The 23150-nt window shown below is 36.4% G+C and overlaps 1 protein-coding gene and 1 long non-coding RNA gene across 2 annotated transcripts in view; one reads left to right on the forward strand and one right to left on the reverse strand.

Annotated features, from left to right (window-relative positions):
• The window catches only part of ednraa (endothelin receptor type Aa), a 28537-nt gene extending 16910 nt beyond the window's left edge, over positions 1 to 11627 (forward strand). The window contains exons 4-8 of the mRNA XM_083538777.1: positions 6213 to 6417; positions 7728 to 7880; positions 8840 to 8973; positions 9193 to 9301; positions 9717 to 11627. Coding sequence (XP_083394903.1) covers positions 6213 to 6417; positions 7728 to 7880; positions 8840 to 8973; positions 9193 to 9301; positions 9717 to 9854 — 739 coding nt within the window. The 3' untranslated portion in view covers positions 9855 to 11627. The remainder of the gene's footprint in view (positions 1 to 6212; positions 6418 to 7727; positions 7881 to 8839; positions 8974 to 9192; positions 9302 to 9716) is intronic.
• Positions 10152 to 13626, reverse strand: LOC310724621. The gene is made up of 2 exons (XR_014533102.1): positions 12655 to 13626; positions 10152 to 11923 (listed from the first exon to the last, which is right to left on the reverse strand). It is a non-coding gene; the product is annotated as an uncharacterized lncRNA (long non-coding RNA).
• Positions 13627 to 23150: the final 9524 nt, after the last annotated feature.

A 23150-nucleotide genomic window follows, 5' to 3' on the forward strand; every position in this document is an offset into this window, starting at 1 on the left:
AGGAATTCATGCTCCTTGACTTTAGATTTTTGTTTGGGAATGTCACATTGTGTGCAAAATAATGTAACATGGCAGCTTCTGTGTAACATTTAGCAATACTACTATTAATACTAGCAATAATAGTACTAATACTACTACTACTACTACCAATAATAATAATAATAATAATAATAATAATAATAATAATGATAATAATAATAATCTGCCATTTGTGTGTTGTAAATGATTAAAGAATTTCGTTTTTTTATGCTGATAGCAATGATATGAATAACGGGACACAGTCACGCCCTGCCGTGGCTGTAAAACCAGTTTCCCATGAAACACTCAGCAGGAAAGATTAATGGATTCGCTCATTTGGGGTGGTGTCTGGAAGTGAGGAAAAAAATGCCAGATGTGGGTTACGGCGGCCAGAGATGTCCCAGAAGGGTTTTGTCTTTTTTATATATATATATATATATATATATATATATATATATATATATATATATATATATATATATATATATATATATATATATATATATATATATATATATATATATATATATATATATAATCAATACCTAACTTTACTAAAACCCTTGTAGCTGAAAGATCACAAATCTTCATATATATGTGGGTGTATGTGTGTGTGTGTGTGTGTGTGTGTGTGTGTGTGTGTGTGTGTGTGTGTGTTTTTTTTTTTGTTTTTTTTTAATAATTTGATTTGAATAGGGTTGAGGTCAAAGATCTATAGCAGGCCACTCAAGATCTTCCACTCCCACTCCAACCCATGTAAACCATGTCTTCATTAAGTTGTCTTTGTGCACATGCTGAAACAGTTTTGAGTCTCCTAGTTGAAGTTTTTTCTTTACATATATATTTTCCAGCAATGTTAAAAAACCGTGGGCAGAGCACAGGGTCAAACAGGTTACATAATCCCTGATATCGATACCAGGGCTTGAACCCTTGACCTTCCGGCCAGTAACCCAGAGCCTTAATCACTTAGCTCCTATTTCCCCTATACAGAGTGTATGTATGTGTATATATATATATAATTGTTAGGAACTTTGTAGAAAAGAAAACTGCCACTGTTATCTCATACACATAGCTTTGTTTGATTATTATCCACTCAGATTGGAGAAACTGTCATGTCTTATTTGATTCACATCCCTGTGTCTCTCTGTTTAAACATCTGAAAGGTATATACAACATCACTTGGTGAAATAGTAATAGCCCTTCGTTGTTAAACATGAATGTACAAATGAGTCATAAAAAATATAGTTACGCATAAAAACTTGATGCACCATTTTACAGGAAGCGCACCCAAGAGAGGAGTTATTAATGCAGCACACAAGCAAACACAGATTTGAAGAAAGAAAAAACAAGCTTATTTTACATCCAGAGGTTCTTCAATATTAACACACAGAAGACTACTTTCCATTAAACTCATATTAATGTCGCTCTGCAAACACTGCAGATTGTTTTGGAATTGCTGGATGCTAACATGTGGAAGGATTAATATATCACAAGTGTTGTGCTGTTTTAGGAAAATAATTAAGAAGAAGAAGAAGCAGAAGGAGAAGAAGAAGAAGAAGAAAAAGAAGAGCAATAAATCTATAACACATTGCCTTATTCCCATTATACCACAGCAATTACACAGCTATTACAACTTTAAAGTATTCATAAAGGAAACATTGCGCTTTATTGAAACTTTTTACTTTTATTCTTATCAACCATCCACAAGACAAGTTTGTTCGTTGTCTCACTTCTTATAACATACTGTATAGCAGTGATAAACATTTGTTTCTCTGCTAGTCTTTCTTTTCTTGGGTCTCTTGAATATAATAAGGCAAATGCTTGGCCTGTAATTGAAAAAAAATTGACACTGACACTGGAGATCCCTTATCTAAATTTATTTCTGAATGTCTCTAAAATAAAGGGGAAATCACCAGTGTTGGGCAGTAACGCGTTACCGGTAAAGCGTTACTTTTGACAGTAACTAATACTGTAACGCGTTACTTTTAAAAATAAAGTAACTCCGTTACCGTATGGTGCGTTACCCGTTACTTTTTTAAATGAATGAATTTGGGCTGAAGTGTAGACTACAGCCTAACTTGCTTACAGCAGCGGCACATTGTAGGATTGGTGGATGAACCACTGTAAACACGAAGAAGACGCACTGTGGGCGTGTCTCCGTTTATTTGGGTCTGTGCGGCAGTCGAGGCGAGGCGAGGCGAGAGCAAGACGAGTTTCTCAAAGTGGAAATATGCTCATATTTCACTTTAGTTGAGTATAAAGACAAAAACTTTCGAGGTCAAATGTAAGCTTTCTGGTTCGAAGCTCGTATAAACTCCGATCTGTTGAAGCTGCTCCAGGACCTCCATGCCTGAGGAGCTAGAAGATAGAAGCTAACCCGGTGTTCTGTTCTACATTGTTGATAGTTTTCATACTTCAGCTGTGAAAGGAACATTTTTAAGAGCTCAACACAACAGCAGAAGCTACTTTAGTTTTTGATTGTGAATATATTATTTAGCTTGTTTTGTTATTTATTTCAGAAATCCTTGTGATATTTGTGAGTTTGTGCTAGTCTGACTTCAATAAAATAGTTTAAAAATTACTTTGTGTTTAAGTCAGTTTTGTTTTTGTAGACCATAACGCATAAAAGTGCATTAATGGGAACATTAGAAAAGGTTCTTTAAAAAAGTAACTAAAAAGTTACTTTTAACAGTAATGCATTACTTTTTTGGTGTAAATAATCAACAAGTAATGGAGTTACTTTTTGAATGAAGTAACGAGTAACTGTAACTAGTTACTATTTTTTAGTAACGAGCACAACACTGGTAATCACAATGTAGATATAATACAACTCCAACTACAATAAAGCTGGGACACTTAAAAAAAAGCATTTCAAACAATCATGATCATCTACAAATGCAGGTAAAATCTCTATCATGCAAAGAAGAAGGCATAGGTAAACATGATCCAGAAACGCCACCACTCTCTCTGGGCCAAGGCTCATTCAAAATGTTCTGAGGAAAATTGGAAAACTATTGTGGTCAGACGAATCAAAGTTGAAATTTCTTTTTGGAAACCATAGACACCACGTCCTCTGGACTAAAGATGAGAGGGACTATCAGGCTTGTTATATGCGCTCAGTTAAAAAAGCCTCTGATGTTATGGAATTGCATTAGTGCCTGTGTAATGGGCAGCTTGCACATTTAGAAAGGCTCCATCAATGCTGAACAATATACTATACAGGATTTACCGCGTCTCTTTCCTAGAAAGGCCTCGCATATTTGTGCAAGACAATGTTAACTGTAACTGCATCTATTACATTAGCACAACTTTGTAGTAGAAGACTCTGGGTGCTGAACTGGCCTGCCTGCAATCTAATCCTTTCACCATTTGAAAACATTTGGCACATCATGAAACAAAAAATATAACAAAGGACACCCAAAACTGTTGAGCAGCTAGAATCCTGTATCAGACACACATGGGTCATCATACTCTCCCAAAACATCAACCACTGGTCTCCTCAGGCTCTGTCCCAAGTGTTGCATCCATCAAATTCAAAATGACCTTGTTTTTCTCTAACATGGTATACAGTCTCAGTTTAAACATTTTTTTTATTTTTATTGTAAATAGAATATGGATTAATGAGATTTGCAGATCATTGAATTCTGTTTTGTACAGTGTACTTTATTTACGTTTTGTACACTTTTTTTAAGAACACTGACGTAACTATCATGCCTCAACAAGAATATTCTGTCTCAGATAATTTGGTCATGTTACACCTATGCCGTATTAACCTACAAGTTGTCTCGTAAAAGAGCAGGTGTTAACTTTCATGTTTGTTCAACATTATGTTTATTATATAAAAACATTAAATAAATAAAAAAAGAAAGAACATTATTAATAAACACACAGTCGGTTTTTATTATATATTATGTTTTATATATGATATCTATTTTACATTTCTTATATGTTTATTTATTTTAATTCATGATATATTTATTGTTTATTTTTAAATATAAAATAAAAATTAACAAATGTCTTTGAACATACATTAAGTACGGAAAATTGTTGCAGGGTTCATGTCAGTGTCCTCAAGTTGACGCCAGATGTAATTGGCATAAAATGTACGCAGTTTTGCTAATTTACTAATGTTTTTAAATAGTTTTGGCAAAATTAAAAAAAAAAATTTTTTTTTTCAAGGACCAAAGTTTGACAAGATGTCACGTTGCAGCCTGAGGAAATAATCTCTTAGTGAGTGTACATCGAATGTACACTGAAAATCAGAGTGCATTGTGGGTACAAATGAGTGACCAAATGTAGGTAATGCAGGTTCTTTCGACTCTTCAAGGTTACTAAATTAGTTGTATTTGGAAACCCTTATGAAGATACCTTCTATTCTATAGATTCTTCAAGAGTTCACTCATTGGAGCAAACTAAAAAACTTGATTTATCTTCAGATCAGGGCAAAGGATGTTTGATATTATATTGCTCGTAAATGTCACTTCTAGGTCCTTGAGCAATGGCCATTAACCCATTACAGTCCCAAGGGTGTAATTCAAACAGTTGACCCTGTGCTCTTACCCCGGCTTAATTCCATGTGAAAAGCCAGATTCCCTTAGGGTTTACTAAAATACATACAGTGGGGTACAAATGTCTAAAAGTAATAATGAATGTGCTTTTGTTTGGTTATTTTTTCACAAAGCTAACACAAAGGGTTTCATTACAAATAATATCAGAAAAATCCTGAGGTAAAAGTTAACTCCAAAATGCTTTTATGAGTTTTTCAGTATTCACTTCATCCCCTTTTTCAATTTAAAACTCAGAGAGAGTGAACTTGAGCTGTCATGGACTACACGGGTTTGTCTAGAACTTTTACGATTCAATATCAGATCAAATCCATCATGTCATCTGAACACGTTGTAATGGAAGGGATAATACTCATGACCCTAAAAATTCTGCTGAATTTCCAATAGTCAAGACGTTACACAATATTTCTAGTTCTAGAACTTTCTGTTTATATCAGTTCTCTTATACTAATAATGTTATATGTGGTCTCATACTTTTGAACATGAATTATAAGTGTTAAGCCAATGTGCTTGAATGATAAATAAGTGAGAACTTTTTTTTGAAGCCAAAATGTCTCTAAAGCCATTTGTTATCATTTTAAGCTCTGCCCATTTCCCATATAATTAAATAAAATAAAAAAAAGAGCCAAACTTGAATTATGCAACAATGTCCACAAATTATTCAAAAATAATTCTATACTTTTAAATATTTTAGTTGGCCCTGATATTTTTTTATATGTATTTTCCAATATGATATTTTCCGATATGAGTTAATTAATGATAAAAAAAATAAGACATGTTGGATGAGTTGCTTGAAAAGCTTTGGAAATGACACCTAACCACAGGAAGGGATCTTAAGTCCAACATACTGTACTGACCTGACTTTGGCTCTATGCTGTAGGTTTAGGATATTAGGATAGCAAATAAATAATATTAATCAGACCTTCAATATGCAATTTCAGAGTGTATTTATCTATGCAACGGTGGACAGTAACAAAGGAAAATGTAATTTGTTACTGTTCTTAAGTAGCTTTTTCGCATATCTGCACATCACTGAATTTTTCCATTTGGTGAGACTTTAACTTTACTACAAGTCAAATATACTACTTTTTACTCAAATACATGTGTCTAAATCTCGTTCCTTTTCAGGGTTTTGAACTTGTTTTGATTGTCGCTTGGTGGTATCTACTTAGCACGATCATACAGTTCAGTGTCAGCTTAACAGCAAATAAATGATGGAAGAAAATCCTGACACAACAGCCTTGGACTTATTTGCATAACTAGTTAAAAAGAAGGTTTTGATATGATCATTTTTATTAGATATCAACCATGTTTGTCTCATAAAATCATTCTGTTAATAGATTGGTGTGTTAAGAGTAACAGGGTCTTTTTACGTAAACTATGTTGTTTAAGCAAAGAGTCTTGTGACAAAACATTACAGCCATAATAAATAGTATTTTGGATACTTTAGTACTTTTGAAGGCAAATATTTTTTTTCTTTTTTTATTTACTTTTATCCAAGTGAAAGTTTAAAGGGAGCAATTATACTTTTACTGGAGTCATATATTTTTTTTATCTGTATCTCTAGTTTCACTGAAGTACATTGTTTGTGTATTTTGTCCTACTATGTTTGACTTCTCTGCTTTACAGGTACAGGGCTGTTGCTTCTTGGAGTCGTGTCCAGGGAGTCGGCATTCCTTTACTCACTGCTGTAGAGATTTTCGTCATCTGGGTGCTGTCAATTATTCTAGCAATACCTGAAGCTATCGGGTTTGACGTGGTGCACTTCGAATACCGCAACATATCTAAGAGTACCTGCATGCTTAACCCTCCGCCGTCCTCCAGATTCATGCAGGTAAACATTCATAGCATTTGTAAGATACATTGCTTATACATTGATCAGGCATAACTTTATGACATTATAACATTATTAACGGTGAAGTAAATAACACTGATTATCTCTTCATCATGGCACCTGTTAGTGTGTAGGATATGTCAGGCAGCAAGTGAGCATGTCCTCAAAGTTGACGTGTTAAAAGCAGGAAAAATGGGCAAGAGTAAGGATTTGAGCGAGTGTGACTAGTGCCCAAATTATGACGTCTAGACGTAAACGAAAACTGCAGCTCTTGTGAGCTGTTCCCGGTCTGCATTGGATCTTTCAAAAGTGGTCCAAGGAAAGAACAGTGGTGAACCGGTGACAGGGTCATGGGCGGCTGAGACTCATTGATACACCGATCCAACTGACGAGCTCCTGTAGCTCACATTGCTGAAGAAGTTCATGCTCGATGGGTCACGACAGTTTTAACAGCAAAAAGGGGACCAACACAATATCAGGCAGGTGGTCATCATGTTACGCCTGACTTTATGAATCCAAGCAGTTAAGATTTGAGGGCCTTGCTCAAGAACCTTGCAGTGAGCCATCCTATAATTACTGTAGCAATTTTTTTTTTACTTGAAAAAAATATCTAGTCACATTTAAAGCGGCATTTAATTTCACAATGTTGGAAAAGAAAAAACACATTTCCTGTTTCCTGACTTTGTATAGAACAGTCTGTCTCAAAGCTTTGTTGAACTCAGAAAACACTCATTTAAAAGTAAAATAAGATGGAGACAAACACGATCCAAGGGCACAGAGTTGAGCTTTCTTGCTTACGAATCCGGTATAGTTAATTGATGACAGACCTTAACAGTGTTCAATTGGAAGCAGAAAGCCAAACCATATGTGTGGAGCAGAACTGATCTTTCCCCTGCAATACATCAGTGACATTGGAGCTAGAAATGTGGGTTTTCATTACTAAAAAAAATCTAAATGTGCAGGTTCATCATATCCATCATCCAAATTTATTCATGAAATTCAGCACTTCAAGTAGAATCTCAGTTCATGAATATATATTCTTATAGTTTGTACTTATAGCAAATTGTACAGATGGCAAAACTCTTATTATTAAAATATTATTTAAATACTATATTTACAATATGTGATCAAAGGTTTGTGGATTCCTGAGCTTAAGAATTTTGAATCTTCAGATGGTTATCACCAATTGTGAAAATTGCTTCCATTGCTGCGCTGGATGTAACTGAGCTGGCTGATCCTAACCTAAGCCTAGTGTATATATTTGATATATTTTCAAATAATTTGTGCTTAAAATCTGTTCCAATCTGCAGTTCTATGTACAATCAAAGGACTGGTGGCTGTTTGGATTTTATTTCTGTGTGCCCCTGGCCTGCACAGCAGTTTTTTACACTCTCATGACCTTCAAGATGCTCAGCCACAGAAACGGAGCTCTCCGGATTGCCCTCAGTGAACATCTCAAACAGGTAAACATGACACTAATCTTTAAGAACTGCTCATGTGTTTGTCATAGGGGTGGGACTCTCTGGGTACACTTTTTATACCCTGTAGCAAAAGGGGTCAAATTGAATCTAGAGTACTTTTAAAACCTTTTTAAAACACAAGCAAGGGTGTAATTATGCCCCATGTTTTATTGGAGGGTGGTGGCATGGTGGTGCAGGCTGGTATTGTTTGCCCCCCTCAAAGCTCCATGGTTCCCTTTGCTCCTTAGTGTGAATTGTGTTCTGTATTCAACTGGCAAGACTTTTAGGGTGTATACCAGTGTCATTCCCATTGTTACTGGGATTGGTTCTGGATACATCACAATCCTAACCTGGGTAAAGCACTTGAAACTAAATATGAAGGATTGGATGAAGGTTGGGAAGACTCGCAATGCTACTTACAGTAAGCAATTACTAAATTACTAAATTATGTAGTGTGATATGTTAAATTACTAACACATTACAGTATACTAACTCATACTGATCACCATTCTTTAAGACCCCTGCATAGGCTAGGCCATGTCTCAATATTTTCAAGCTACAGTGGGGTCGTCATAACACATCTCCATCATAAGTTGGGAACTACTTGTATTTGGGTTAGTATTTTAACAAACCAATCCCTGAAGTAATGTGAATCACTGAATAAATTCTTTTAGAAAAAAAGTGTGTTTACAGCACAGCTAATCAATGTTTAGCAACGTGCACAAAATGCCATAAAAGCTAAAGTTCACAGAAGATAAAGATGACAAACAAGTGTTTCCTAATATAGAGATTTAAACAATTAAACCTCGCATGCGTTATTCTTCTGAAAAGTAAACCTGCACAATCTCAAAAACTCTCAAAGTACAGAAACTTTGGTTAAAAATAATGTCCAAGTTCGAATGTACAGCAAAAAAGTTTGTAGATTACAAACGATGGAATGTTGAACTCTTCCTGTTCTGCAGAGGCGAGAGGTGGCCAAGGCTGTTTTCTGTCTGGTCTTAATCTTTGGACTCTGCTGGTTACCCCTGCACCTCAGCAGAATCTTAAAGAAGCTGATGCCTGGTCCTGATGATGAAAATCGTTGTGAACAGTACAGGTGAGTGCTTATCCAGTTCCATACATTATGATCTCAAGTGTCCCTTTTTGAGGCTTTTCATTGAATAGTTAAGAGAACTGTTATGTACCTTACTCCGTTTGTTGAGTTTTGGAACGTACCTGGTTAGACAAAGATCGCAATTCTCTTTAAACCGATAATATTCATCTTAGAAGAATGAAAGCACTATATACACAATATATAAAAATGTTTCTTTTTTAGCTTTCTCTTGATCCTGGATTATATTGCCATAAACATGGCATCCATCAACTCCTGCATCAATCCCATCATCCTCTACTTTGTCAGCAAGAAGTTTAAGAATTGCATTAAGGTGAGTCGAGCTCTACATGCTAACACAAGTCTCCTAACACATGCAAAGCATTACCATCGCTTCCTTTGTCTGGGCCTCTGCAATCTGAAAGCAGTGGGCCTCAATTTCTTCTACAGACTGAAAAAAAGCAAGGCTTGATTCCTGGAATTGCTTGGAGCTATACCAGTACCTTATCCATCACAGGCACATGTAGAGATAAGCAGAAAGGGTTTAAGGAGAGAAGATTAATAATTGATGTGTAATTAGTGTCAACAAAGCTATATTAAAGAACAAAGCTATGACGCCTTCAGGGATTGGTCCAAATCAAAAGGTTGTGGTTGTTAGTATTATTTAATATATTGAGCTAAAATGATAGTTTGTTGTGTATTTTTAAATAATTTATGTTTGATCTGTTTGATTCTTTCCACCCTTGTAGTCTTGCCTGTGTTGTTGGCGCCGCTCAAAAAGCCAAGGGACCAGCTTGGGGCAGATGAACGGCACAAGCAACCAGGGCAAAACCCAAGAACCCAAAAACGTCCAGATCGATCGTGCCATCCAGAAGTACAGCTCTTGAACAAACTGTCTAAGCAGATATTGGTAATTTACAGCTTGGTGGTGCTTGGATTCAAACTCACTACCTACTCCAGAGCCTCTAACCACCACTTCTTACTCATAGTGCCACCTCTTGTTTAAAAGAACAACCAAGCTTCATCAGAACCACGGTTTGTTTCAGGATGAAGACACCACTCAGTAATTCCACCAATGAACATCTGGAGTTAAGCATGAAACAAGAAATTAGTGCTACTCTGTGCTGGACACGCTGAGGGCCAGATACTGTTTTAACTATCTCTTGTAGCTTATGTAGTGTGTATATATATATATATATATATATATATATATATATATATATATATATATATATATATATATATATATATATATATATATACTACACAATATATGCAAAGTCCTGCTTCCAGAGCAAGCTGGAGTTTTTATCCCTGAGAGTGAAGACAAGGGTGGAGGAAGTGAAGGGGGGGGGTCACAGGACGCAGCTGAACATCAACTATAAATGAACTCAATCAGAATCCTAGGCTACACAAATACATTCATAAGCTATGTGTATACTTTCTCAAGGGACAGGAAAATGAAGGAAGGAAGAGTCAAGTAGTTTTTCCGGCATATGGTTGCAAATATGGACTATGCTAAAAAAAAAAAAAAAAATCCCTTTTCCTTCCCATTGCTGCTTATGACTACTTTCTAAATTCAGATCTATTCAGGTCCAGGAAGACTTTGTCATTATTTTCATGACTCAGATCCCACACTTCAGATTGTCATAACATTTTCAATATTTTTTTCAACCTGGATGTTCCTTTTGTTTTATAAGGATGGGTTAGGTTCAGAGGGATGAGACAATTTCGTGTAAAACGCAGTGGAAAAACATTTTTTTTTACAACTTCCACGTTTTTCCAGATTCAATCAAACCTTTGGAAGCCAGAATAAATTATTTGCTGTTATTTCTTTTATTTGTAGAAGAAATTATTATTATGATAGTACTATTTAAATTCACAGCTATGACTTTTGGCAGATTCCCTAATCTACAGTGACTTACAGAAGTGCTTTGAAGTCTCTGGTAATAAATGCATCCTGATACTGGTTCCCTCGGTCATGGAAAATGAATACCATCAGTCTAAAAACTCTGTTAAGGAGATAATATAGTTAGAAAAGATTTTGTAAAATGATAATTAACTTCTGGAAGTAAATTATCACTAGAATGTCATTAAAACAAGTCCAAATGACCATTTTTAAGATGTCTAAAGATGTCACTGACCAGCAGCAGCTACTGTAAAATACACAGATTAGAATAAAGGTACAAGAAGTGATACTGAGGCTTATTTATTTCTATTCCAGACTGTAGATTCGCATAAAATATCAGTTTTTTATGTGTTAGAGAGTGTATCAGGGCTTCAAGATAATAGCCACTCAACACATAGAATTCATTGTAGCTAGATAATTAGCAAAACGTATGGCAAATAAAAATGGACAATGACAATATGTTTTTTTTAATAGACTTTTAATCAAGTGACCACAAAACTATGAACCCAAAACAATGTTCACGCAACTCACATGTTGAGTTGCATCTAAAATTATTGAATAACAATTACAAAAGTGATTTGTGCATATTTGATACCGATTAAATCTAACTTTTTTTTTTATTGTATGCCTCTGCTATTGCTGTCATATTAGATGGTTGGGATTAAATGAGTTTTGACTGTACAGTGTTCTGTTTCCTGATCGTATCCAGAGAGATCGAGAGTCTATCCATCTGTTCATAGTTTGATAAAAACTTCCGTCTCTTTTGATCATCCAAGTGTTTTATTCCAAAGCTAAAACAAACAATAATGTCAGCAGTTGTTTATACCCTGCTGCTCCAGCAAACACTGCAGTTTTCCAGATTTTCTTTTGTAGGGTCATGAACTCTGATATATCCTCAAAAATCTAAAGAAAACACATTTTTTCATTCATACACTTCTTTCTTATAAAAATAAATTCCATTCACCTTTGTTTAAATTTGTAACTATTTCTAAACGACGCTCTTTTTGTATTTTACGTATCAAAATCTCTCTCTCTCTCTCTCTCTCTCTCTCTATATATATATATATATATATATATATATATATATATATATATATATATATATATATATATATATATATATATATACAGTACAGACCAAAAGTTTGGACACACCTTCTCATTCAAAGAGTTTTCTTTATTTTCATGACTATGAAAATTGAAGATTCACACTGAAGGCATCAAAACTATGAATTAACACATGTGGAATTATATATGGAATTATATACATAACAAAAAAGTGTGAAACAACTAAAAAATGTCATATTCTAGGTTCTTCAAAGTAGCCACCTGTTGCTTTGGTTACTGCTTTGCACACTCTTGGCATTCTCTTGATGAGCTTCAAGAGGAGGTCACCTGAAATGGTCTTCCAACAGTCTTGAAGGAGTTCCCCGAGAGATGCTTGGCACTTGTTGGCCCTTTTGCCTTCACTCTGCGGTCCAGCTCACCCCTAAACCATCTCGATTGGGTTCAGGTCCGGTGACTGTGGAGGCCAGGTCATCTGGCGCAGCACCCCATCACTCTCCTTCTTGGTCAAATAGCCCTTGATGCCTTCAGTGTGACTCTACAATTTTCATAGTCATGAAAATAAAGAAAACTCTTTGAATGAGAAGGTGTGTCCAAACTTTTGGTCTGTATTTTATATATATATATATATATATATATATATATATATATATATATATATATATATATATATATATATATATATATATATATATATATATATATATATATACACTGTATATGGTAATATGGTCTGGTCATATCTTTTTTGTTATAGAGAAGGACCAGAAGCCATTTGAACTAGAAACCATTGGGACCAGAGGTTATTTGGACAAGATAAAATTAGAACCAGTAGCCATTGAGACAATTTGCCTTTGGAACTGAAAGTTATTGGGACCAGAATTCATTAAGAAAAGTAGCTATTGGGACAAGATGCCATTAGAATCAGTAGCATTTGGGATTAGAGGTCGTTTGGACTGGAGGTCATTGGACCAGTTGTCATTGGGACCAGAAGCTATCAGGGCCTAGAGCCATTTTAGCCAGTAGCCATAGGGATTAGAAGCCATTAGAACCAATAGCCATTGGGACCAATAGCCATTAGAACCAGTTGCTACTGGGATAAAAATGAATTAAAAACAGTAGCCACTGGTACCAGTGGTCATTGGGAGTAGCGGTCATTGGGACCAGAAGTCACTGAGGCCAGAATTCATTGGAACTAGAGGTTATTGGACCAAAGGACATTGAGACCATTTGCCATTGGGACCAGAATCTATCAGGACCTGAAGCCATTTAAATAAATATCCATTAGGACCAGTAGCCATAGGGATCAGAACCCTTTAGGAACACTAGCCATCGGGACCAGAGGTCATAAAGACCAGTTGGCACTGAGACCAGAAGTCATTAACACTAATAAATTAGATGATAAAATCAAGCCTTTTAATATTTCCTGACTTGTTGTCTGGCAACTGATCTTGATACAAAGATTTGTAAAAAAAAAATTTATAATTGCAATAAATTTTTAAGCCCCAAAATGTACCAATATGACTAAGTGTCTAATTCAAATGAATAAAGAGCTAATTATTGATTTTTAAAAGACATTATCAGCCCTGTGCTGAAATGCAGAAAATCAGTCATTCCTGAAAATATTCATGTGTCATTACACTGTACAGCACTGAGTCAATCCATTTCTTCTATTGGGTTCTGTATAAACCAATGGAAGGTGCTAGAAGCTTGATTAATTGCCCAATGATTCCCCACCCCCCGCACACACACAGTGGATGATTCCTTCCTGAAGTTCTCCAGCTGGTTTAACTTGTCTTGTCTAGCCATTCCGTTAGAAATACAGAGGATTATGACTTCTGACCCTTTTCAAAATTTAGAATTAGTTCTCAGATTCTAGCCAACTTCAACAAACCCTTGGTAATAATGTTGGAGGGGGGGGAAAAAAAAGGGGGGGGGGGTGCGAGAGACCATTCCTAAGTTCAGAGAGAGGGCTTGGGAACCAAGAGGCCTCTGCATTGAAGTGAAAAACAACCAAGAGGGCTAAAAATGTCTCTTCACTCATAATACTGTGAATTCTGTAATGCTTACATATTAGTCACCGTGTATCCGTGCTGTATTATTTCTTTTGTATATACTGTATTCACGCTGAAATATACACGTACATGAATATATTCATATATACTGAAATATAATATAAAAGTATGAATTTATGAAATTGTATGGAATGTTGCCGTATATAGCAGATATCTGGACGTTTCAATTTGTCTAGAGAGAGAAATGATGTAGATTTTCTTCCAGCTGTTGTATTGTACATGGAGACTAATTGCATTCCTTTTCATAAAAGTTCATTTAGATTATTTAGATCTAGTCTGTACAACATTGTTCTCACTTTTATACTATGCAAACCAGTGCCAGTGTTTTAGTGTTTTTCGACTAAATATAATCAGCTATTTCTTTTTTATTTTTATATATTCTTATTTTTGGATATAGTCATCTCACAGAATGTATCGCTCCATGATTTGTCAGTAAAACAAGCAATCCAGTTGTTCGAGTGCTGCAGAAGGATTTTTTCGAGACTCTTTCGAGAACTTTATATAAAATTGACTCAAGTTGTTATTAATAAATTTGCTTTGTTCGTCACTGGCCTGGTATCTGCATGCCCTGGTGATTGTAATGCCTCTGAGTGTTTATGAAGAGTTTTTCAATCAAATAAACACAATATAAGGGACATGCATTGTTTTTCTTTCTAAAAATGTACATTATTAGTTTCTTGTTGCATGTTTCACAAGTCCTTCAAATCCTTTTCATGTTTTTTCCCCCACATTGTAATCCAACATTTATCTCTTTTCCTTTTTTGAGATATAACTTTGTTTTTCCTCACTTGCTTTTGCCCATGTGCAGATTTTTTTAATGTAACACTACATTTTTACATGTTACAATTATTATATATTTTTAGATTTAGTATTAGGCACATAATTGTATAAAGGTCTTTGGATTTGGCAATTGTTTTCCTTCACTTAATGGATGAGACCCAAATCTGTTCCATCATGACAATGCCCCAGCTCCATGCTTTACACGGTTTCGAGTGGAAGATCTTGAGTGGCCTGCTATCAAGCTCTGACCTCAATTTTATTGAACACCTTTGGGGTGAATGTGAACGCTGACTGCACCCCAGGCCTCCTCACCTCACCTACATCAGCACCTGACTTCACTAACAACCTTGTGTCTGAATGAGTCTCACACAAATCTCCACATGCACACTCCAAAATCTAGAGAAAACATCTTCCCAGATAAATGGCGGTTATTAGAACAGCAAATGAGGACCAAATGTGAAATAAACTTTCTTTTGGCTTCCATTAGGGGTCGCCACAGCGGACCATCTGCATGTTTGATTTGGTACATGTTTTTACGCTGGATGCCCTTCCTAACGCAACCCTCCCCATTTATCCAGGCTTGGGACCGCCACTAAGGATTGTGCAACCCTAATAGCTGGGGTTGGTTCCCTGACCGGGGATCGAACCCGGGCCACAGCGGTGAGAGCGCCCCATCCTAACCACTAGACCACCAGGAAACCTAAACTTGAAATAAGATGTTTAAAAATAATATAAGAATCTTATGGTCAGGTGCCCACAATCTTTTGACTATAGAGTCTATAAGTTTTTTCACAAAAAAACATATAAATACAACATTGGGGAGACTTTTAAGACTCTCTATGCTCTTTCTGCTGCCCTTTTCTAAATATTTCCACTGATTTGTTACAGTTAAGGAACTAGTAAATATATATATTTTTTTAATTGTTTGTATGTTCTTGAGAATTCCTGCTTGATTTTTAGAATTCTTGATTTTTGGTTTGTAATGATTATTTCATCACACAGTAAAACCCCCTTGGACGAGCATAATTCGTTCGCGGAAATTACTCGTAGGTCCATTTGCTTGTACGTTCGAAAACATTTTCCCATAAGAATGAATGTAAAAGTGATTTAATCCGTTCCGAGACCTCATTTTTGATCACTTATTTCTACACTTAAAAAGTATTTGTAGCCTATTCTAACAAACAAATACACCGCAAATTACTGTACGGTAAACATCATTTAACACTTACTCATGTGGTAGTAGTTGATTGCTAGTGTGAGACGCACACCACACTACTTTTTGACTATTTCCTTCTTGGTTTCAATGGTTATTCTATTTACTTTTGTTTTCACAGCACCATCACTGATTTTCTTGGGAGACATTTTTCAAGATTTCTAGTGAAATAAAAATATAACACTAAAAAAAGGTTTTGCTGCACTGAACACATAAAGTGACTGAGTGACACGAGATAAACTAAGTGAATGATGCTACCCTCGGCCGAAAGCAGGAAACCGGTAGCGTGGGTTTGCTCGTGCCTTCGAAATTAGGTTATTAGGTTATATTAGCGAAATAGGGTAATAAAAAAAGGGCAAGTTTGCTTGTATCCTTGTTTGCTTGTACTATTAGTTGCTCGTACAACAGGGTTTAACTGTAGTTTCCTTTATAAATACAGGGTATTTATATTTTATTGAACTCTTATTTAAATTCGGATCAGTTTAGAAATAATCAATAATAAGTACAGTACCTGTCAAAAGTTTGGAAACAGACTTTTATTGTTGTTTAAGACACATGTAAGTTTCTTTTGCTTATATGTAACAAACTTGCTCATTTAACAGTTTAAATTTACTTTTACCAGACAAATGTACAAATGTTAAACTTTATTTCCAGTGAAAAATCCTCCCTTTGCGTTCCCAAAGCCTTCCGACGCAGCGTCTCGTTCCCTCGGGGAACCAGGGTCACATAAGTAACCCAGAGACGTTCTTCACTAGTTGGAGATTTCTTTAAGATCCAAGTAACTGGGCAGGTCATTCCATGAACGATATCACTCCAACCTACTGTTTGCTCTTTAAAGAACTCTTACAGAGCTCAGACGTACGCTTCGGCTCATCGTCTTGGTGTATGGTGAAGTGGGGTAATGAGCTGCAGTCCAGACGGAATTGTTTGGTGTTGAAGTACGGAATGGCGGCCATGTTGGTTAAATTTTTCTTTCACCATCTGGAATAAGTCTCCAACCTTCCCTGCTCCAAAACATCCCCAAACCATTAAGCTTCTACCTCTATGTTTGACTGTGGGAGTGAGGCAGTCTGATCACATCTTCTTTCCTGCTCTCTTTCTTATAGAAGTTGTTTTATTTACCGTATTTTTCGGCTTAAACAACAAAGCGGCTTATTTATGAATTTTTCCTGGGTTTTTCCTGGTTTCACAAATTTTAAGCCAAAAAACTGAGCCTCATAACATTAGACCAATTAAATTTCCAAACGTTAACGAAAAAACGCACCTCACCTGTGTTCTGAGCTGCACGGCATCGGGAGAAAAAAAGTTTTTTAAACGCACGACGATGCCAAAAGATAAACTCCAGAGAGAAATAGTTGTGAAAGGAAGGAGGAAGACAGTGAACAATGAATTTCTTGGTCGGCTACTGTTTAGATACAAGCCTTGGTAACGCGTTGAGTCTGGGTGAAGGGAGAGCTCGCTAACTCCAGTTGCAACAGAAATCATATAAGCACAGACAGGTTTCCAAAACTCGTGCTTTTTTATTTTTCTTGGCAACAGCATTAAGGGTTAGTCAAAGAAACAGAAATGAGCATCCGAAAATAATGACATATTCCTCGGTCTTGCACACATGCAGTAAATGCCGCTCTGCTCTTAAACGAACCACAACATATTTCACCCGTTACACCATGTAACAGACACTGTCTTTCGTTAAAACCTGTGTAAAGTTCATTAGTTTCAATGTAGACAGTGTGGCTTATAGACAGGTGCGGCTTATAGACCGGGAATTACGGTAGTTTTGTGCAATAGAACAAAAGGCATAAAAAACATAAAATGTTTCAGGTAATGTACAATTAGAGCCATGAGTGAGATCAGTGAGATTATGTGTACACAATTATTAAGCATGCTTTTATTGTACATTCCCGTCCATAACATCAAGCCAAGTGAAACATAAAATGAATCATTCAAGGATAAAAAAAAAAAACAAAAACAGAATATACCCAGGAGACAGTTCTGATTTACCGAGACCTTTCTGAAAACTTTTCAGATGACTCCTGTTCAGTTTATATACTTTTTTCTCTCTCATGGTCTTATGAATACTGAAGAAAAAAGACAAGTGAAATCCTGCCTTTTGGGAGAAGGGAGGATCGTTTGAGGAAGAAGGAATTTGGTGGGAAAAGTTTGTGCTTGCCAGAGAGGAACTGAGTTCACCTCAGAGGACACAGAGAAGCAGAGAACGTCATTTTTTACGACATCGTTCAGGCTCAAAGCTCTTTTTAATTACCGTCTGTTAAAAGTTGAAGGTTTTCCACTCGACAAAGATCGGAGAAAGGCGGGATGATTGTTGAGATCATCCTTTCCTAATGATCAAGTGTCACTCTCAAGCCTGTGATTTATCTGTGCTGTGTTCCTCTAACTTTGAAACATGACCTCACGAATGACAAATGTATTATATTTAAAAAAAAAAATAAAAATGGGAATGGGATTTACATGATTTTAGCATGAGAATAAAATGCTTCACAGGGATCATTCCAAAAGCTGAAAATCAAAAAGATCGATTTATAAAATTTCATCAAAAATGAAATAAGCATTAGGTAATATTTTCTGAGATTTGAATGAACTTTAATCCCGATCTTGATTTTAGCCACTAAACTGCTCAAATCCGTATAAAAGTTAAATGCCAAAAAAATCCAGCTCATACTGATTCATGAGAATGATCAAGGGTGCTTTTTCTGTCCATCATAAAAAGTTTCATGCCATCCTCTTGAGAAGCGAGCGAGCGATCCGCTTTGCTCATGAGAAAATGATTTTGCTGGGCTGAGCATTTGCCAAATTCAACAATTTGTATTCATTAGTCGTACTGATCACTTTTTTACTTATACCTCAATTCTCCAAATGGATACATTTCAGTAAATGACAATTTCAATCAAATATATGATATAGCATTTATTTTTTTTTTTTATTAAAAACAGCTAAACACCCGACTGTGTGTGAAATCAGAGAGAGAGTTAGTTAGGCTGTTGTTTAACACAAGCTTTGGCTGAAGTTATATATCCAGAGTATCCTGAAAATCCAAAAAGGAAGGCAAGGACAAAGCAAATTTGTGAGAGTTTTGTTCAAAACCCTACCCAGACGCCATCCTGAGACCAACACAGGAAATATCTGACATAAAGCTGCAATCATCCTAACATATGACAATACAAGCATTCTGTCACATACAGTAACTTACACACACACATCCAACAGGACACTGATTTATCTTGGGGTGGAGAATATGTAAATATATAGCTGAGAAATTGCTGCTGAAAATTTATGTTTTCAAGGTTTCTGTTGGTTCCTATAGATTCAGTGGTTAAAAATCGTTAGGGGATGCCAGTGGGGGGGGTCCCCAGTTGTTGTGTAATTCATATATTAATTACTAAAATAATCTTGATGACCCCCCCTAAGTCTATTTTTTTACTTGTCATGGGGGGGTCTCAGATCCCCCAGCCCCCCTCAATTCGAGCACTGGGTAATGCGATAAAGGGGTCCGATTCGGAAACTTTTTCCAGGTTGGATCTTTATACAACTTTTAAAGGTAATCCCACCAGAACAAACTTTTAAAAAACTCTCGTAAAGTTTAAAAGGTGTGAAAGATTATTTCTACTGCAGTCCCAAAAGTTTCTTTGTTGGACATAAATAAATTAACCAATAAATAAATAAATAAAGGTGCTTTTTACTTATCACATGTTTATCTCAGCACAAAATTTTTTCTTTGCATATCGCAGTGATGTTAGGAACCTGGGGTCAAAGTGCCATGATACAGCACCCCTGGAGCACAGATAGTTAAGGGCCTTGCTCAAGGGCCCAACATTGTCAGCTTGGCAATACTGGGGCGTGAACCCCCGAACTTTAATTAGTTCCATCTAGATTTGAAGGTTTAAAAATGGATGGGTATTGTGCTCTTCAGAAAAGCTTTTAAAGGTATGCTAAAGGGGTTCGAAACTAAACCTAAACTTTTAAAGGTAATATTACAGAGATGAAGTATAAAAACTCTGTAAGGTTCTTTAAAGATCTCCTAATGGTTTAACATTTTGTCACAGATGAAAAAATGCATTTCTACTGCGGTCTGAGATGCTGAACTTTTCTTTAATGAACATCAAGCATATGATTGGGTGGTGTGATTTATTTATTTATTTGTTAAAATAACAGCCAACAGTTATCATTTTCTATCATACTTTGAACCTGTATATTGTTCCTTTTAGTGTTGTAGAATCTTTAGGGCATAATGTTGCAGAGAAATTGCAAAGACACTCATTCTGAAGACTTTCTTGTGTTGGAAATCTTAGTTAAATATCGTAAATGTTTAAAGTTACAGCTCCTCCTATGACTGAGAAAAGTGATAAAAAACTTCTGACTGAACAAAATGCAGAATTCAAGAGGAGTATGATAACATGAAGTATGGGTTGTAAATATCGCCACGGAATCCTGGAATGTTTTTCCCGAAATTTCTAATTAAATGTCATATGTTCAAATGGAAGCAGTTATGACAATGTGGGCTGAACAAACCAAATCATAGCTACTGTATTTGGCAGGAAGGAAGTACTATTAAAATCCTGGTGTAATTCTTGGCTGCTCTGATTTTGGTGTAGTTTTCATACAACATTATAACCAAAGTTCTGCTACATCGATGTTCTTGGAAACATCATCAAGAGAATAAGAGTCAGAGTTATGTTCTGGTTTTAGTCTATTACAAGGCTAGGATTTCCTATTGTAGCCGGTTCATAGAATTTAGAACAATTCACTGGGGTCTTCTAATCATCATCAAGTTGCTTGGAAGGGATTCAAGAAAAAAGGCTCTACTATCATCAAAGTCCCCGGTCAGGGAACCAACCCCAGCCATTACTGTTGCACATGCCAGTGCACTCTTAGTGCCGGTCCCAACCCGGATAAATGGGGAGGGTTGCTTTAGGAAGGGCATCCAGCATAAAAAACATGTGCCAAATCAAACATCATTAATACAGACGCTGTGGTAACCCCTAATGGGAGAAGCCGAAAGAAAAGCAAAATTAACACAAAGATGGTTAACTGGCTACAAATCTCATAAGCCATTAAAAGAGTGACTCAGAGCTGTTATCTTGGCAAAGCGAGGAAGCCAAATATTGACTAAAAGAGTGGCAATAATTGTGCCACACATATATTTAAGTTTTTATTAACTTTTTTTTTTTTTTTTTTAGAAAACTTTGTTGTCTTTGCAATTGTTTTATATCCAAGAAAGCAGAGTATTTTTATATTAAAAAAAAAAAGAGAGATATCAACAGTAAACCAATTAAGACAATTTTCATAAATGTATTTACTCATATTTAGCAAGGGTGAAAAAGCAAATAATTTGCCCTCCTAAGAAAACATTTTCCCAGAATGCTCATCCAATGGCCCACATGACCAATTACATGGTCTGCTAACTTGTTTTATTTTCCTGGACTTCTAAACATGACAACTTTTGCACAGTCACTATGAATAATTCTTGGTAAATACTGTAACAACATTTTTGCTGAATCATCGGGAACTTTTGCTCTTAGCTATCTGCAAGTATTACTACCTAGCTTTTTTTTTGCTAGCGTGCACAGTTTTCTGATATTGACCACGTGGGTCTAGCTTATTGAGGTCTTCTTCACCAGGTTAAACATCTGTCTGCTGATCACCTGATTTTTTTGCCTCACTTTATTGACTTGATTGATTTGGGATTTTGCTGATTTGGTTAATAGACTGACTAGTGATATTTGTATCCAGGATATCATAGAGTCAAAGGTCAAATGATCTGCCACTTTGGTTAAACATTGGTGAAACATGGAGAGGAGAAAGGTAGATATGTTGTGTGTTCAGGAGACCAAGTGGATAGTCCAGGAACATTGGAGGGGGGTTTAAACTGTTCTATCATGATGTGGATGAAAGGGGAAATGGTGTAGCGGTGATTCTGAAGGAAGAGTTTAGTAAGAGTGTAGTGGAGGAGTGATGAACATGAAGCTGAAAGTTGAAGGGGTAATGATAAATGTCATCAGTGCTTATGGAGGAGAAGGAAAAATTCTGGAGTGAGTTAGATGAAGTGGTAGAGGCAGCGATTAAGAGTATGAAGAGCGGAAAGACCAGAGAAGCATGGAGATGTTTAGGAGAGATGCAGTGGAGTTTTTAACCAGGTTGTTCAAAAAGATTTTGGAGGTAAGAGGATGCCTGAGGAATGGAGAAGGAGTGTGCTGGTGACAGTTTTAAAGAATAAGGGAGATGTGCAGACCTGCAGTAACTACAGGGGAATTAAGTTGATCAGTCAAACCATGGAAGAATGGGAAAGAGTAGTGGAAGCCAGGCTGAGAGAAGAGGTGACCATCTGTGAGCAACAGTATGGTTTCATGCTGAGAAAGAGCACCACAGATGCATTATTTGCTTTGAGGATGTTGATGGAGAAGTATAGAGAAGGTCAGAAGGAGTTGCATTGTGTGTTTGTGGATTTAAAAAAAAGCGTACGACAGGATGCCGAGAGAGGAGTTGTGGTATTGTATGAGGAGGTCAGAGAAGTATGTGAGGGTGGTGCAGGACATGTATAAGGACAGTGTGAAAGCAGTGAAGTGTGAAGTAGGAAAGACAGACTGGTTCAAGGTGGAGGTTGGACTGCATCAAGGATCGGATCTAAACTCTTTCCTGTTTGCAGTGGTGATGGACAGGTTGACGGACGAGGTCAGACAGGAGTCTCCCTGGACTATGATGTTTGCGGATGATATTGTGATTTGTGGTGAGAGTAGGGAGCAGGTTGAGAAGTGGTGAAGGAAGAGGTGGAGAAGGTGGAGGAGTTCAGGTACCTGAGGGTCAACAGTGCAAAGTAATGGAGAGTGTGTTAGAGAAGTGAAGAAAAGAGTGCAGGCAGGGTGGAATGGGTGGAGAAGAGTGACAGCAGGAGTGATTTGTGATAGAAGAGTATCTGTGAGAGTGAAAGGGAAAGCTTGTAGGACTGTGGTGAGACCTGTGATGTTGTATGGTTTAGAGACAGTGGCATTACGTAGAAGACAGAAAGTTGAGCTGGAGGTAGCAGAAGATGTGATTTTCATGGCGAGTGTCGATGATGGACAGGATTAGAAATTAGTTTATTAGAGCGCATGTAGGATGTTTTGGAGACAAGGTGAAGGAGGTGTGA

The sequence above is a fragment of the Silurus aristotelis genome (assembly GCF_946808225.1).
Source record: "Silurus aristotelis genome assembly, chromosome: 4".
Lineage (NCBI taxonomy): Eukaryota > Metazoa > Chordata > Actinopteri > Siluriformes > Siluridae > Silurus > Silurus aristotelis.